Genomic DNA, 19056 nt, shown 5'->3' on the forward strand with positions numbered 1-19056 from the left:
ATTATCAATATAATCGTTTGCAGAGATAACTTCAGAATGTTGCATCTGATGTCATCCGTCACTCAAGAGGAAATGCTATGATTGAATGTCTTGCCAATTGACATGAACATGATTGGATCTGGGTCACCGTACATGCAGCATCCTTTGAGAAACTTGCTACGCCCCTCTAGGATGACTTCAGATCTATCTTTTCAAGTTTATTTCTCTCGACAACTATAATAGGCATAGATGTTTCCTCTATTTCCCCACAATGCACAATTACAGGGGTACATAATGCACGTGATATTGTCATTACCTCATTTAAATACCTGGTTTTCGGTATTGCATTGAAACTCTGCCAGCAGAGATGAGATTTCACAAATCCCCTGGAATAGTGCATGATGGGATAGCAGGGAGAAAATATTGACTACTCAGTGCCAGAAGTGAGTAAGTGCAATAGCTGCCAAGTGAACATTTGCTAATTTACACACAGTATATTGTACTCATCTACACATGGCAGCTATTGCATTTACCCATTTCTGGTACAGAGCAGTCGATATATATCTTTTAATTTTATTTATTAACTAGCATGCACATACCATGTGTTACACTTTATATTATACATCAGACTAGAAAATGAGCTGACTCCCAAAATACCAAAATTATACAAGGATTTTTGCCATTTTATTTCAGAATTGAATAGGTTAACAAAATCAGTACCATTCCAGGAAAAAAGCATAAGTTTGGCAACAATTATTGTGAACTACCTGAAAAAAACAACCACCCAACATATTTGCATTTCTATTCTTGATGCAATGATTAGCATTCTTTATTACAAAAGTGATCGAAAGTGTATTTACATTCAATAGAAATAACTATTTACCTTGATAGACAAAAATCTCAAAATGCCACTTAAAATAGTTTGCTAGGGGTGAATATCTATCAACCAAGTAGGAAGAGAAGAACTGAGTCTGAAAGACCTGTGTCATCAGAAATAAGTCCAGGAACTTGTTAATTGTCATTGATCTTTAGGTTAATCAGCCACCACCCATAGTTTGATTTCACCTACATGTACACTCTTACAGTAATATTGAGAGTATCCAAACTAAGCTTGAGTCTGAAAACCGAATAAGGTGATAGTTGGTTACTGACTTACAATACTGCAAGTTTATAACCCATATTATATACCTCATAGATTCCTCATAGATTCCTCATCTGATTGGTTGCAAGTGGAGCTTTGTTTTAACTATACCCTGTATAAATATTTAAGAGAATTTCATCAAAATGAACTCTGCCCGTATAAAATTGGCATTTTTCTATTGAAAACGGTGTGATAATTAGCAATCAGTGGTCCATAAAGATTAACAGTACAGTGCCTTATGACATGTTGCCTTCCATTTGGCTATTCCAGTTGAAACACATACACCCCTATGGAAAACATGACCTTAATCTCACACACAGGAGTGTGAATTCAAATGGGGTTACCTGAATGGGTGATGCTATTTGAAATCTTCACACCCTGTGTGGGAGATTACGGTCATGTCTTCCATAGGGGTGTATGGATTTCAACTGGAATAGCCAAATGAAAGAGCAATTGGCTAAAATACTGAAAGGGTACCTTTTCAGACTTATTCCCTTTCAAAAGACGACCCACTTGACACCTAGTGCCGTACTATTACACTGACTTTTGTATTCGGCGAGGAGGACGATTTCGACCTCCTGGTTTGTTTACAAACAGAGAGGTAGACAAAAAACCGTTCGGCTTGTCCAAACACTCAAGTATCAGAAGGATGGTCCACAATAGCGTGATTCACGTAACCTGAATAGGGATTAAAAAGCTGTCACGTAGAACCATGTGCTTCTATATTTGCCATCAAGATTTCATATGGAAACAGTTCAGACCCAGTACACGATCATGTCAGAAATTAATATTTTGTTCTGGGTCTGATTATTCGGACTACTTGACACCATTAAGGGGGTACTACACCCCTGCCCAATATTGTGCCTATTTTTGCATTTTTCTCAAAAATTACAGCGCATTGGTGACGAGTATTATAGGGGCAAGGACTACAACTACTGCACTGGAAATTTTATTTCAACACAGACAACAGTTGTGGAGTTACAGTCAAAAATGAGGGAAAACCAATATTTGATCAATAAATCAACAAGAGCACCAATGGTACTGTGGCTCTGTGCTTTTTGGTGACAGTGAAAGTCGAATGTGCAACAGGTGAAATCATTGTGTGACATATTACATTCAATGGTACATCTGGTCGGTACCAATAACTACTCGCCTTGAGTTGCTGAACTATTGTGAATACATAATTATTGTTGTATTCACCAACCAAAGCACAAGAAACTGAAGTTTAATATGTGACATGTGGTTTTGTCACATTTATTAGGCCTTAAATAGCCCCCTCATTTGGCATCCTTGCTTGGAAAACTTTGTTCCTTAGCCTAATTTGCATGTGAATGTACTTCTGCTTTGTGTTCGTTCAACCCTGGGCAGTCACCATCTCACCTCAGAGGAGTCAAGAAGTGAAAAAGTTTACCATATAAAGTATCTGGCCAGGGTTTTTTTATGCCGCATGTATAAAATAAAGAACACAAACAGATGTTAACGAGAATGCTGTGTGCTGTTTTCATCCGTTACATTTTGGCGTAGTCGGCAGGATACATGCAGTGAGTGCACATTAACCCCTGGCTAGAAAGAATACTTCTTGAGGATCCTAGGTGAGAGTAAAGTATACTATTTTTGACCAAGATCAATAATTATCATTAATAAAGAAATCATGTCCGAAGTCGCAGATTTACAAAAGCAACTTGAAGAGCTGAAACTCAGACTCAGCGAGGAAGAGAAGAAAAGAGTAGAAGCAAAAGAAGAGACTGATGAAGCGAGGAAGGAGTTGAAGAAGGTGATGGAAGAGGCGAAGAAGACATCCACACCACAGGTGTATGTGTCCCACGGTCGACGACTGGAGATTTTCAAAGATAAACCAGCAAAGGCCGGTGACATAACAATCCAGGATTGGATTGTTGATGTCAGAGGTCAGCTGGCTCTGCGGTCTCGAACACCAAAGGAGTCAGCTGCCTTCATCAAGGATTATCTAAGCGGCAACGCGAGGAAAGAGATCCTTGGACGGGGGAGTGAAATTGGTGATAACCCCGAGAAAATCCTGAAGGTTTTGGAGAAGGTGTTTGGAGATGGCGATACTCTTCCACAACTCCAACAGCGCTTCTTTAGTTATAAACAGGCGTCCGGGGAAGATCTTCTCGCCTGTTCTCTTGGACTTGTCACTCTGTATGACAGGATCTGTACCCTTGATCCAACATACCAAGGCTGCAGAGAGAGTTCTCTGAAGAGTAGACTGGCCGAAGCTGTGGTAGATGAAGGATTGAAGAGGGAGCTCCGGAGACTAAATATTGAGTCTCCAAGTCTCAGCTATTTCAAACTCAGGGACAGGGCAATAGAGTGGCTCGGGAAAAGCAGCAAACAGAAGGAGGCAAGTGTCAACGAGGTTGTCGCTCCGGATACCAATACTTTGGTACTGGAGCTACTGAAGAAGCAGGCTGACCGAATGGAGCAGCAACAGAAGCAAATCAACATGTTGCTTCAGGCTTCAAAACCTAGAGACATGAGAGACCGACGCTGCTATTCCTGTGACCAACCAGGACATCTGGCTAGGAACTGCCCACAAAAATCAGTACCAAACCATCAAAAATCAAAATCTTTAAACAACTAGAACCCGCTGTCGAGAGCCAGACAGTGGGTGAGTCCTCCAGTGAAGGCTCATTCATCCTTCATCGTGCTATAGGGAAGTGCCCAGAGGCATCAGTGATGGTTGGAGGTGTGGATGGTCAACTCTGCATCCTTCAATGTTTACTTGATTCCGGTGCCCAAGTGTCCACTATTACAGAGTCATTCTACAAACAATGTCTTGCTAATGTGGATACTTGGGATGTGTCGTCTTATATCCGCATCTCCGGAGCACAAGGATTGGCAGTCCCCTATACAGCATATGTTGAGGTATCCATGAGAGTTTTTGGAAAGACTTTCAATAGTCTAGGGTTCTTGGTCGTCAAGGATCCAATAGGTTCACCGATGGCAGATAGAAAGAGAGTAGTACCAGGAGTGATCGGCTCTAATGTCTTCAGAGACATGAGAAGAGTCCTGCGAGAGGAGATGGGGAATAACTTCATCACGAAGCTCACCAACTTGTCTGCAGAGAGCCGCAAATGGGCTCATATCCTGGCACTCTACGATGAAGAAGATGCATCGGTCAACCAGATGAAAGCTCAAGTAAGAATAGCTGGAGACAAACCAGTCCGAATACCGGCTAGAAGCATGATTGTTGTCCAAGGGACAACAATAAAGCCACAGAAAGCTTTTGATGCCATCATACAGGAGCATCAAACCCACACCCTTCAGAATGGACTCATGTTAACCCCAGTCTTTACCACCGTAACACCAGATGGGATAGTGTCTGCACAGCTGGTTAATTTCAGTAATGGTGACATCTTTGTGAAACCCAGGACACCTATAGGAAGTCTGCATTCAGCAGAAGCAGAACCACAGGTCTTCCTCCATCAAGTCAGCCAAAACGAAGTAGTAGTAGACTCCCAGCCTCCATCAAATACGTCATCTTCAAAGAGCCTAATAGCAAACCTCATTGGGAGGATGACAGTAGCAGAAGTAGTGACTTCGAGTCCAGAGAACCTGAAGGACGTGGAAGATCTACTGGAGAAGCATTATGATCGCTTCAGTCAGGACGACTTTGATATTGGTTACTGTACTAAGATCCAGCACAAGATCACCCTTACTGATGACTATCCTGTGAGAGTTCCCCACCGAAGAATTCCACCACATCAATGGGATGAAGTGCGAGATTACCTTCAGAAGTCAATTCAACAGGGCATCATCCAGCCTTCATCAAGTCCTTACGCCTCTGCAGTTGTACTGGTGCGCAAACGTGATGGAAAGCTTCGACTCTGTGTTGATTACAGAGCTATCAACAAGAAAAGTTTCCAGGACGCTTATCCTTTGCCCCGAATCGAAGAAGCATTGGATGCACTTAATGGTGCGCAGTACTTCTGCAGTCTGGACTTAGCGCATGGTTTTCACCAAATACCGGTAGCACCTGAAGACAGGGAGAAGACCGCATTCAGGGCAGGCACTGGAGGATTGTACGAGTTCATCAGAATGCCATTTGGCTTGTGCAATGCTCCAGCGACCTTCATGAGAGTGATGGACCTTGCATTTGGAGACCAGAACTTCCAGAGAGTCCTCATCTATCTGGATGACATACTCGTTTTTGGTTCTACTTTCAAGGAGACTTTGGAAAGGTTAGATATGGTGTTGACAAGGTTAGGAGAATTCAACCTGAAGGTGAAGCCAGAGAAATGCAACCTCTTTCAGAAACAGTTGCGGTTCTTGGGACATCTAGTGTCAGGAGGTGGCATCTTACCAGATCCTGAGAAGATTCGTGCAGTTGAAGAATGGAAGATTCCAACTACTGAGACAGAACTTCGTGGATTTTTAGGTCTGTGTGGATATTACCGAAGATTTGTCCCAGGATATGCAAAAATAGCTGCACCATTACACTCCTTGCTTGGTGGACCTTCAAAGAAAAAGAAGAACAAGCACTCCATCCTTCAGCCGAAACCTCCAGTATCAGAAGCCTGGAATGAAGATTGCACTAAGGCAGTACATGAACTCAAACGAAGACTCACCATTGCTCCAGTTCTTGGGTACCCAGACTTCAAGCGACCATTTGTTCTTGAAACTGATGCTAGCTTCTACGGACTTGGTGCAGTTCTTTCTCAGAAACAAGAAGATGGCAGACAAGTCGTCATAGCCTATGGTAGCAGAGGGTTGCGACCAAATGAGAAGAACATGGAGAATTATAGCAGCATGAAACTAGAATTATGCGCACTTCGTTGGGCTGTGACACAGAAATTTCGAGACTATCTCATCGGGTCAGAGTTTGTGGTGTTCACCGATAACAACCCACTTAGTTATCTTGAACTACTGCAAAACTCGGAGCAACAGAGATGAAATGGCAGGCAGAACTTGCTCAGTTCAATTTTACAATAAAATACAAGCCTGGCAAGAATAATGGTAATGCGGATGCTCTGAGTAGGAAGACAGATCATGGAGCAGAAGTTCATCGGCTGGAAGAGCACTCCACCATCATAGGAGAACAGGAAGTGAAGGTTGGTGGAATTACTACTGTTGTGCCAGAGACACTTCGCTCCAGGATAGAAGAAGTCTTCAGGCTAGAAGAAATTCAGAACTGTTCCGCAAATCCAGGTACTGACTTTGAAACTAAAACCGAAGCAATAACCACCATTCCATCTCTTCAAATATCAGACCGTGCAAGCCTGCAGAAGTCAGACCCTATAATTGGAAGGATGATCTATCATTGGAAACAGGGGAAACCAACTACGAGGCAGATGAGAAAAGAAACGAAGGAAGTAAGAAAGCTTCTTCGTCAGTGGCCTAAGCTTTCATGTGAAGATGAAGTGCTATGTCGTAACATTACGTTGGCTGGAAGACCAGTAAAACAGCTTCTACTTCCCGAGGTCTTGAAAGATAGAGTATTAAAAGCCCTGCATGATGAGGTTGGTCACCAAAGCACAGAGAAGACCACAGCTCTCACTTTCCAGCGTTGCTACTGGCCAAACATGGTACAAGATATTGCCACCTATTGCAACACTTGTCAGAGATGCCTATTGGCAAAGGCTGGAAAGAAGTTGCACCCAACCACGGGCTCTTTTACAGCCAAAAGGCCTCTAGAAGTAGTAGCCATCGACTTCACTGTCCTAGAGCCAGGAACCAATAACGTAGAGAATGTGTTGGTGATGACTGATGTATTTACCAAATTTACACAGGCCATCCCAACAAAAGACCAAAGGGCGACGACTGTAGCCAAAGCTCTTGTCAACCATTGGTTTGTACGTTATGGTGTACCCAAGCGGATACACAGCGACCAAGGCCGTAATTTTGAAAGTCAGCTGATCAAGGAGTTGTGTGGCATCTATGGCATTCAGAAGAGCAGGACCACCCCTACCACCCAGAAGGTAATGCCCAGTGTGAGCGATTCAACAGAACGATGCATGATCGTCTCACGCACCTTACCCCAGAGCAGAAGAGGAGATGGCCAGAACACCTACCAGAGTTGGTGTACGCCTATAACTGTACACCACACTCATCAACTGGGTATGCCCCATACTATCTGTTCTTCGGAAGAGATCCTGTTCTTCCGATTGATCATCTCCTAGGTGTTGAAGAATCCGATGACACCACAGAAGACTGGACATCAGAGCACCATAGACGCTTGAAGATCGCCTTCGACACAGCCAGAGATATAACAGAAAAAGAGGCACTGAGACGAAGGGAGCGTATGAATCAGAAGGCTGAGGACACAGATCTGCCCATTGGCACCAGAGTTTTCTCAAGAACAGAGTCCTTGGCAGGAATAAGATTCAAGATGCTTGGGATGGTAATCCTCACAAGGTCATTGCCAAACCAAACCTCCATGGCAATGTCTATGTATTGGAACCACTGGATGGTGATGGTCCACAGAAGACATTGCACCGTCGGGATATTTTGGATGGACGGGGACTGCCTGTAAATGCCAACCCTCGTCCCCAAAAGGATCCGCCTGCAGAAATCAAGATGTCCATGCCAAGGCCAGCTGACTCTGAAGAGGACTCTGATGATGAAACTTGGGAAGTTCAGGTGTGTGCTCCGGACAAAGCAGGGGAGCACACCAACACCAACACTACAGCAACAACTAGCTCATCCTCCATCATTACCCATACTACCACGGAGACAACCAGTTCACCCTCCATCACAACCACCTCTGCTGCTTCGACAACCAATGCCCCAGACTCTTCGACAACCAATTCCACTGATGACCTCAATTCGAAAACCAATGCCAATGCTAATGACACCACTTCGACAACCAATGCCATAGACCCTACGAAAACCAATGCTATTGACATCGCTTCGACAACCAAAGCCATAGACCCTACGAAAACCAATGCTAATGACACCACTACGACAACCAATTCCACTGATGAACCCACTTCGACAACCAATTCCACTGATGACCCCTCTACGAAAACCCATGCTGGCCCCGAACCCCCTTCAACTACCAATTCCTGTGATGATTCCCCTCCACAGTCCGATTCCAGCGACGATTCTACCCCGACACCTGAAACGTCTAGTTCAACTTCCCCAGAGCCCCCTATACCCCCACCAAGACGTTCAAGAAGAATACAAGGAAGAGAACCAATTGCAGAAGAAGTTCTTGCAGATTTGAGCAGATCACACTTATTGCTGATGCAGATGTTGTCTAATCAGTAATCATTGTAATAATTTAAAAGGGCATAGTAGGTAAACAGGGATGAAATGATGATTGTCGAGGACGCCAACATTAAGCAGGGGAGTGTGTGACATGTGGTTTTGTCACATTTATTAGGCCTTAAATAGCCCCCTCATTTGGCATCCTTGCTTGGAAAACTTTGTTCCTTAGCCTAATTTGCATGTGAATGTACTTCTGCTTTGTGTTCGCTCAACCCTGGGCAGTCACCATCTCACCTCAGAGGAGTCAAGAAGTGAAAAAGTTTACCATATAAAGTATCTGGCCAGGGTTTTTTATGCCGCATGTATAAAATAAAGAACACAAACAGATGTTAACGTAGAATGCTGTGTGCTGTTTTCATCCGTTACAAATAATTCAAATCATATTAGTAAAATAGGAAAAGAATTATAAAGGCAATAATAAAGACCAAGTAAACGGGAAGGAGTGACATTTACAGACAGCCTGTCAAAAGAAATCTCACTTTTAATGATTTATATCACATAATAACACTCAATACAAATCAATTTTAGTGGATTAATGATACTGATGTGGTGAGGAGCTATTGTAATAATTATTTGTCATGACAGGAGGGTTGCTCTAGCCAGATATCACATCAAAGTAATACTTTCCCTTTCATAATTAAAATAATATAATAGCATACAAGATTGTTACAGAATCAAAGATTAAGAACAATTGATTGATTGGTTGTGAGGCAGGTAGCTTGCTCCAGATATTATGTCAAAACAATACTTTCCCTTTAATAATTGAGGTACTATAAAAGCAGACAAGCGTAAGAGATTGAGAAAAATGGATTTTCGTATAATCATGGACTAATATAATAACAAAGTGATCAATTAGATGAAAGATTTATGATAGTAATTTAATTGGGTCTTAGTGTGGGAAATGATCTCAGGTAGAAGGAGGCCACTTGAATAGGAAAGTACTACCAATGCTATTTAATCAAACCTCAAAAAAGACCTTTATTTAAATAGTGTAACTAACTGATGGCTTTTAGTTTCATTTTGACAAATTTGCTATACCCTAAGTAGCATCACTGTCAACATTTAATACCCTAAATCGTATCATCATTTCCCAATAAATGGCATTACATTACATTTTGAATCATTGATAGCAAAAAAGAGACCATAAATGTCAATAATGGTCACAAATTAATGTACCCCTAATTAAACATTGTTGACACCACTGTATATGCTTAAAATCTGATCGTTTCACCATTTTTTATTGACACAAATGCTACTTTTATATTGAGCGACTCCTTCCTCAGGGGCAAAGATGGAATGGATGAAGTAATAACACTACAACAGGTATATGTCATGACAGGACAATTAATTTGTTCTTTTTATCAAAATAAAGTCTTTCAATAGTTTGATCACACTGACAGATTGGCTATCTTGAGGTGACCATATTGCTTCTTAAAAGTATGAGCATTTGTTAGGGGATTTGCCATTTGGTCTAATATCCATTTTGTCTACATCCATTTCGTCTAAACCTATTAAGTCTATATCCACTACGTCCAATAATCATTTGGTCCGATACCCATTTAGTCCGATAACCATTTGGTCCGATAACCATTTAGTCTAATAACCAATAGGTCTAAAACCATTTAGTCTTACAACCATTTAGTCTAATACCTATTTGGTCTATAACCAACAGGTCTAATAACCATTTGGTCTAATACTCATTTGGTCTACAAACCATTTATTCTTACAAGTCTTATTAATAAACAGCCGAAATGGTATTAGACTAACTGGTTATTCGACCATATGACTATTAGACGTAACGGTTATTAGACCAAATGGTTATTAAAGAATTATTAGACCAAATGGTTATTAGACTATATGGTTAGTAGATATACCAGTTATTAGACCAAACAATATTAGACTAAATGGACATTAGACTATATGATTATTAGACTAAGTGGCAATTAGCCTGTCTGGTAATAGACCAATTATATATAGACTAAATGGGAATTAGACAAAATGGTACTAGACCAAATGGCAATAGACCATTTGTTAGTGAACCAAGCGGTTTATAAGAAGTATGAGCATTTTATCAATTTTTAAAGTTTCAATTTTACCAGAATAGACTATAATGATTACTAGTTTCTTCTCATCATTTTGGATATTTGATTTATTACTGCACATCATTGATGTGCAGTGCAGTACATTTTAAGCGTTGAGGAACTTACAAATTAATCCCACAAAATCCCAATACTTCTGAATAACTTTATCTTAAGTCAAATTAGACAATTTACATTAACAAGATTGACAAAATCATAAAATCAAATTATATTTAACTTAAAATATTACAACATTACATAAAACATTGATAGACCAAAATATGTCAGTGTATGTACAACAAGAACAATAAAATCATTACCAATAAAATATTTCACAATTTATATATTATTAATATAAACAAATTAAGTACTGTAAAACTTCTTTAATTTGCCAAGTATTTGATTTCACAAACTTTGCAAAGAGACCAGATTCGCATTTTAAAAAATCTGTTGATTAAAAAGTTCAAAGTTATAACAAATTTGGAAGTAACATTTATGGATTCACATTTTTTTGCCACAAAAACGCTGGTCACTGCACAAATTGTGAAATAAAGTACTTGCAAAATAAGTAGTTACACAGTATCTTAACAGTGCAATAAACTCATATAAGCAATAGCTGCAGCATGTTATTTGGAGTTTGAGCCACATGGCCAAGATATCATGTGGGTAGTGAGGAATTTCACTAACATTACAATGCATTGGAACACCTTGTAATTTATGAAGAGTTTGATTTCACAACTATGCATAATAGGGCTGGATAACAGGAACCCACCATACTCATTGTGTTATGATGGGTCCAGCCCAGTGGCGTAGCTGCAGGGGGGAATTGCCCCCGCCCCATACAGGCTTGCCCCCTGGAAAAAAATCCCAGTTACGCCGCTGGTTCAGCCTGCTCCAAAGTGTTGAGATATGAACAATCTGATGAACTAAACTTAAACGCATCAAAAGTTACGATGAGTTGGACTTCACACTGGAACTCCAACCAGTAGGGCCTATACACAATTATAAAGTATTTTATTAATAAGAGAACCCTTTCATAAAGTTATGTGTTCAGACTGTTCTTAGTGACATGCCTGATTCCATCTCAAGAACCAAGATATGCATGCATTTGCCTGTTCCTCATCATAAATAAATACAAATCAACATGCAGCAGCCATTGTTAATACATCTTTTGTGCACTCACAAGACAAAACATTTTCATGCTCCTGGAAGTCTTTCCATGTTTTGTACAGACAGAAAGAAGAAACTGAAAACAAATTGATAGTATTTGACTGGATACAATTACAAATAGGTTTTATAGATATAAGCCCTTATATATTTTGGAGGAAATGTGCGAAGCTCACAAAATAAATAATAATAATTTGAACACCAAAACAATCCTCTAAGAATGGCAATTTGAGTTGCAAAATTGTACTCTTACTATTTGATTCACTTTCAAATTTAAGTACAGTTTAAAATGAAAGCAGTTGAGGACATAACACACTCCTTCACTCAATTCAAAACATGCAAGACTTTCCAGAAATATGACAATATACAGTTGGGGCTATCCACACAATGTTCAGAATCCAAATTAATGCAGTGATACAAGCAGACCACTTTTGAGCTACCTGGCCCAATAATTCATAGAGCTGATCTTTGGCTGCCAGAGTTATTATTGATTTGGTGGGTGCTGTCATAACTCAATTGCTTTTCCACTTTAGGCTGCATAAAATTAATGTTTTGGTTCACATCTGGAGAATTTTCATCAATTGATGAGGGCGGGGCATGCTTTTTTCAATGCAAAATTGGAATATAACCCTCTTTTAATGCATTCATGGAAAAATGGCATGGTACTTTTATCAAAGATATCCCAAAGTTTCAGAATAGCCGGCAAATAACAAGCAGAAGCCGACAAGCAGATTCACAATGAGAATTTGAGAAAATCAGAAATGAATACACCAAATTTTGTTCTGTTAACAACTTGCTAGTGTGCACCATCAATAGTAGGCAATAGTAGCAAGTTTTACAGTACTACGCTTTGCTACACTTTGCTTTCATGGTGTGTGTGTCTATTTTTCAACACAATGTATTTTATTTGCCCTGAAAAGTACATGTAGGCAGTGGCGCTATAGTGTTGAGTAGCTGGCGTTCTCACCGGCGGACAGGGCTTCTAGACATCTCTGGGTAGAATACTACAAAATTATCTTTGCAGTGATTCTCATAATCATAATGAATTGCTCAAGAGAATAAAATCAAGAGTTAAACTTGAATTTGAAAAAGAAAAACATATGGACCAACTAAACTCCACTGGGCAGGGACAAGAACCAAAACAATAATTTTTATACAGCCTTAAACTTGTCAGTCAGTTGGGACAGCACATCAACATTATACAAACTCTATGCTCTATTTCAGGCAGTAAACTTCTTTCATACCATTCCAAAGATTTCTCTTTTATTTTTGTAATAAAAAGAAAGCCACCAGTATCACAAAAAATTGTTTTGGAGTACTGTACATAATTTTGCACATTGTGTAAGTTACACATTGTAAAGTTCTAAAAAGCTTACTTATTCTATTTCAGAAAGTGTTGTAAAACATTGAAACTTAGCAATGCCTTGCAAACCTTGATTAACGTGGATAACCTCATGTAGATAGCCCCTATTATTACCCCAAAGAAACCTCTCAGCTTGAAATAAAACAAGACAATTTGAAGAGAAAAACGGTTGCAATAGGCTGCTTGTATATTGCACATCACATAATATTTACACATCTTGAATGAATGTTTCATATTTGAGATTTTATTTGCATTGAACATGCAACGGACAATTCCAGTTAAAATCCATACACCCCCTATGGAAGACATCATCCCATGCAGGGGTGTATAGATTTCAAATGGAATCACCAATTCAAGTACCTCCATTTGAAATCTACACACCCTATGTGGAAGTTTAGGGTCATGTCTTCCATAGGGGGTATGGATTTCAACTGGAATGCCCCATTGCTTGTCACTATTTTGAGGATGAATCTTTAAGTTAATTAAGCATACCAACATGTTGTAAGAATTGTCAGCAGGAATTGTCAAATCAAAAGCAAATTAAAAGACATAACAACCTTGATCCTCAAATGGGCTATTCCATTTAAAATCCACACTACCCCTGTGGAAGATTTTGGCAATATCTGCCACAGGGGGAGTATGAATTTCAGATAGAATTAGCTCCTTAGGCCACTTCATTTGATTTTCATTCACCCTCTGAGAAAGATTTAACATGAATCCTCTCCTGTGGGAGGGCGAGTTTCAAACGGAGCTGCTAAAGTGTTCAATCTATTTAGAATTCATTCTCCCCCTGCAGAAAGTATTTCCAAAATCTTCCACAGGGGTAGTGTGGATTTTAAATGGAATAGCCCAATGCTTTTGGAACTCTCCAAATGGGCGTTATTTCACAAACTCTTGCTACAATTTTGAAGTAATCCATCATCAGGTGCCAAATTGAGAGGACATTAATTGACATACTAGAGGAGCTTGTCAAATTAAAAAGTATCTCATGAGAGCTGAGAAGATCTTTGGGGATTTTGTTCAGAAGGCAACAGTGTTTGCTTTGTTTTCAAAAATAATTACACACCAAAACAATCCACCTTTTTACAAACAAGAAAAACATAAACTGTGCTCATCAATAAATTCACCTTTTTAAACATAACTTGTCATGTCACTCCTGGCTTACTCAAAGACAGACAAAATACACATTTGATGTCATCTGGCAATCTAACTCCCCAAGGCACATGATTGGATAGCATAACATAACCAGTGAACTTTTGCATGTCACAATGTTGCGAGATCTGAAGTATTTCTAGATACCAATGTGAAATTTTGAGATCCAGTCAGTGGTTTTGGAATAAATGTTACCAAAAACCAGCCTGGGGATGGGGGTTTCTAATTCTCTGCAAAGGATCTTAAACACCTCACTAACTTCTTTGTGTTTGTCCAGATCTAATTCAACAGAATAGCTGACGACACATCAGTTACAGAGACCCCTCTTAATGACAAAACTATGTGTTTTACAGAGAAATATGACATGTTTTGGCACATGAGGTGTACTGAATGCCAATGTATTTGGTCAATACTCAAATTCATTCCCGGTATAGAAACTGGATACCTGCAACAACTGTATGTTGACTAGCAGTCGTTTCACTCATTTCTTTTGGGAGACTTCCCATGGCCAAAGCCAACTGGTTGTATTTAGCAACATTTTATTTGATATTTTCTTGTTTGTAAACTTCACCAGCAACATTTTTCATCATAAATAGTTTCTCCTAGCTAATATAAAGACACCTAACATAATGTTAATTCCTAATAATATTGTAATGATGTACATATCCCAGTATGGTCCAAATGTGGCTTCCATGTCAAGCTGTTCCCAAAACGCTGTGATATCAGCAGTCTGGAAAGAAATGAAAAAGAAATCAAATATATGATATTCGATATAAACCACTAAGTACCACTTCAATAGGAAATGAAAGGTTTTTGAAGTGCCCAAATGATACTTTTCCGAGTATGTAGGATGTACTTTAGCACCAGCCAGCCAGTCAATGTTTAGATGGAAACTTACTACTATCAATAGTAAATTTACTTATACGACAAGCAACTTCTTACAGCTTTTAATCCTTTACGAATGACGCACATCCACATGATATATTATTGTCGGTCTAAGTGCTATCCACAAGAAATCTTGTGCGTAATTTGTTGCAAGTCGTATGTAGCAAACAATAAGTGAATCTACACAGGCACTATATTGAGTTTTAAGCATGTGAGTGCGATCACACACCATCGCACACCTTCAATTGCCTTGCCTGGTGTGATTTATAGCACACCTCGATTCCTTAACTTCTCATTGAGTGTAATTTAATAGCACGCCTAACAGCCCACCTTAACATTTCCAGAAGTGCGATTTGTAGCAAAACTCAATCCCTGGCACTACCTACAAACTTACTTTGAAGACTATAATCTTACCAACAAGTTTGTTTCATTATATTCCCTTTCATTTGATGTACCAATCTGGTTTAAATGTTACTTTCCTGATATTGTGCTTATCCCACTTCCAACTATAATATGCAGCAAACCTTTTGGCCTTATAGCATACAATTGTATGAGTCTATTGTCTACCATGTATACCAGTAATGAGTCAAAACTATACAGCAACACAACTCATTATGCTTTATCACCCTACAATATTTCAACTTAATTTGTTATTTGACTTGATTGGTAGAGGTGATTAATGATTTACACCTGCATGTCTAGAATACCATCCTGCCAGTTACAGCTGCCTAGACAGACTGATCACATAGTCCCCTCATGTACCTTTAATTTGTGGCTGACCAAAGTAGGGATGTTGTAGATTTCTTTTAAATACAACAAAGACCCTGTTCACATCAGGAAATTTTCTTCTTTTGACGAACCTCGAACGAAGATTAAAAATCGTTTTTCCTAATGTGTATGCACTTTTCTTCCTTCGACAAAGATTAAAATTGCTTCGTTCAACGAAGCTAAAAAGGTTGTTTCGACGAAGGAATACTTCGTTTGACGAAGCTAATTTTGTAATGTGTACGCTTGCTTCGTTCGACGAAGGAAAGTGATCATGTGACAAGTGACCTTTGCCGGCTTCTAATAATAGCTGGGCGTTAATAGCTTCGTTCAAGCTTCTTAATTTTCATGAAATGTGTACAGTGCAATGTCTTTGTTCAGCGTAATGTTACACATTCGTCGAATGAAGAAATTTTCTAATGTGAACAGGGTCATATACATCTTGTGAAATACCACTTATTCCCCTAAATTTACTGTCTCAAAGTTTTGCAACTTAGAGATTGTTATACTCTCTAACATGGGTAGCTAGTCATGAAAATCTACTGAATACAAGTCATTCAAATGGAAGAAAATAAGATTATGCATTTATCCCAAACATATCTTTATCCCTCACCTTTACTTGATAAAAAACAAACAAAAAAGTTAGTTTATTGCCACAGGCCTTTTCAATAATAGATAAACTGACATTCTTGTCACAGGCCTTTTCAATAATAGATAAAACTGACATTAATGAAATCTATCTCTATCATTTCATTCTACACACCCAAAGAGTAAAAAGTCAAGTAAAAAGCAAAAATAATCCTCATGACTTGAAATCGGCTTTCCTGCTTATCTGTAAATAAGTACTTGGTAGATACATTTTGACATGGGAATTAAATCAATGTACTCCCACAGTAGAGTTACAATGTCTAAAATCATACAACATATTGCAGATACTGCTTTTTCATTTGGAAGCTGAACAAAATGAATAATGTTGTTGAATGTTGATACATTTTTTATACCTAAAATGTACGTGATGATTTGGGAGAAGCTTTGGATTGTACATCATTAAATTGTGAAAAGCTCTTTTAAAGGTAAAAATATAAATATATGTATATGTGAACAGGAAGTCATAGATAGTATGTAATGTAAAATGCTCTCGTCTCATAATGGCAGGTATGTTAAAGAATGACATGTTGTGGTGTACGATATCACATACTTTCAGTAACACCAAGTGGAGTCTTTAATGCAATGAACTCCATTTCTATTCTGACAGTCGCATATAAAAACAACTATAATATTGGTGGAGTGGTTAAGAGCACTACTACTTTTGATCCTTACAAATGTAAGAGGTACCGATGACACTTTTTATCATACCCCAAATATTTGTACAGTGCATTTGTTTTTTTATTTAAATGAAAAACAATAACACTATGCAACTCTTAATTATTATGCTTGATACAATTTATTATATCTCCAGGGAGCGATGTTAAGAGTCAGTGGTACCTAACCGGGCACCAAACGTGGTGCCTTATCTACATTCAAGAAAAAAAATAGCTGGCACACTTACATGTTTTTTAAATGAACACCATGTCACAACCCCACATCCACGCAAATCAGCAATGTATTTGAGCAGACACTCATCCCTTTATGCTACACTTCAACACTACCATCAATCAATGTTGAGAGAGTCTTTCTTGTAGATTTGCTGCCAACCTTGGCTCAACATTGTATTGGAGGGAAGGGGGAAGCAAATGAGGTTAACACACTGAAAGTGTGCCAACACTATTTTTCTTGTTTGAAGCCTCTCCTTTCACCTAAACCTGATAATTTCCTTTGCCTGTTACTAATTTCCAACCATGCTTAGCACCATAATCAACAACAACATTACACAGGGGACGACACAACCTGGGACCCGTCTACTACCATAACGTATTGTCATATGACATTGTTAACAACTCATCAAGATCAATAACAGTTTGAAAAAGGCTTAGCGACCGCAAGCCGAAAGCTGATGTAAGTGAACATATTTGTTGTGAGAATTGGTCATAAATCTGATCAATAAAACATTACACCTGCTACTTATACAAGCCTCTTACTCAAATGGGAACACACAAAAATATATGGTGGATCAAAACTAACTGAAATTGTAATATCTGAAAGGACATTATGTAGGTTAATATTTGTTTATCTGTAACAAAAGATCAAGGAAATAATAACAAAGTTTAGCTGCAGGAGAGTGCGATTCAACATTCTTACATTCCCTGTATATCAAATCGGCACGGTCAATATATTCCATTTGGGGAATTAACATGGTTTCTCACAAATCAACCTTATATCGATACATATTTATTTGATATTTTATTTTTAGTATGAACACCTGCTATATTATTGTGTTATCAAAACAGAATGTAAAACAGAACAAACAAATAATAACATAAGGCTTTGACACACTTTTGAAGCCTTTTTAAAGTTGTCTGAGAAAAACAATGGCACCCAGAGGGGGAAAACTGAAACAAAATGCAACAGCAAAAGTTTTCAATGCATTGTAGTACGGCAATGTGTCACATTGGGGAATGGAAAAACCATAACTTTTTTCTTCTTTTTTTCAACTCGACAAAACTGTTTTGCTTGATGGCATCACTCACTATATACAATATCAGCTCACACAAGGCATGGACAATTGAGTTTGGATTGCTGAAGTGTTTGCAGTGATAGGAAGTGGTTAGACAGAAAGGTTAAGTATGTTGATAATAGGACAGTGGTCAATGATACCAATAGGAGGCTGGCAACAAGATATTAGATATGTCCAATATTGTTTGTTCTTTTCACAAAACCTGTCAGTCTGAAAGTTTAATGCTGGTTTTGTGTCAAGATGTTTCCATTGGGATGCAAGCTGTCACGACTATAAAAGCAATTGAACAAATCAAACTATTTGTCTGGAAAAACTTTATAATGTTGAAATTGTGGTACTCCTTGTTCTTTGAATCAATTGCAATAGTCAAGATATTCTGGATACCACAAACTACAGCAGGCAAAACAAGTCTCACCGGCATGTCCAGGATCTGTTCCTGCGGGTGGCTCAGAGGGGCTTTCAGAGTTATGCGGGGGCCTTAATGGCCAAAATCGCCAAAAACGGCTGATTTTACATGATTTTTAACAAAGTGCGGGGGAGGGGCTTCAGCACCCAAAGCCCCCTCTGGACACGCCACTGAGTCTTGCATCGTCATAATGAATTAAAAGTATAGCAAATGCTTCCAAAATGTATCGCATTGTGAAATGGAAAACTCAACTTGAGAACCATTTGCTTGACAGCA

At 38.9% G+C, this 19056-nt stretch overlaps 2 protein-coding genes across 2 annotated transcripts in view; one reads left to right on the forward strand and one right to left on the reverse strand.

Moving 5' to 3' along the window:
- Window positions 1-7142: 7142 nt before the first annotated feature.
- LOC140165182 (uncharacterized) lies at window positions 7143-8365 on the forward strand. The gene has a single exon (XM_072188627.1). The coding sequence runs from the start codon at window positions 7658-7660 to the stop codon at window positions 8348-8350; it is 693 nt and encodes a 230-aa protein (XP_072044728.1). The 5' UTR covers window positions 7143-7657; the 3' UTR covers window positions 8351-8365.
- A 2953-nt stretch (window positions 8366-11318) lies between these two features.
- LOC140156785 (protein sel-1 homolog 1-like) overlaps window positions 11319-19056 on the reverse strand; it is a 243091-nt gene continuing 235353 nt past the window's right edge. The window contains exon 19 of the mRNA XM_072179767.1: window positions 11319-14840. Within this exon, the coding sequence (XP_072035868.1) occupies window positions 14697-14840 (144 nt within the window). The 3' untranslated portion in view covers window positions 11319-14696. The remainder of the gene's footprint in view (window positions 14841-19056) is intronic.

The sequence above is a fragment of the Amphiura filiformis genome, chromosome 1 (genome assembly GCF_039555335.1).
Source record: "Amphiura filiformis chromosome 1, Afil_fr2py, whole genome shotgun sequence".
NCBI classification, from domain to species: domain Eukaryota; kingdom Metazoa; phylum Echinodermata; class Ophiuroidea; order Amphilepidida; family Amphiuridae; genus Amphiura; species Amphiura filiformis.

Coding starts and splice junctions, on each gene's coding strand:
- LOC140165182 (XM_072188627.1), top strand. CDS start 7,658: ATGTCCATGCCAAGGCCAGCTGACTCTGAAGAGGACTCTGATGATGAA.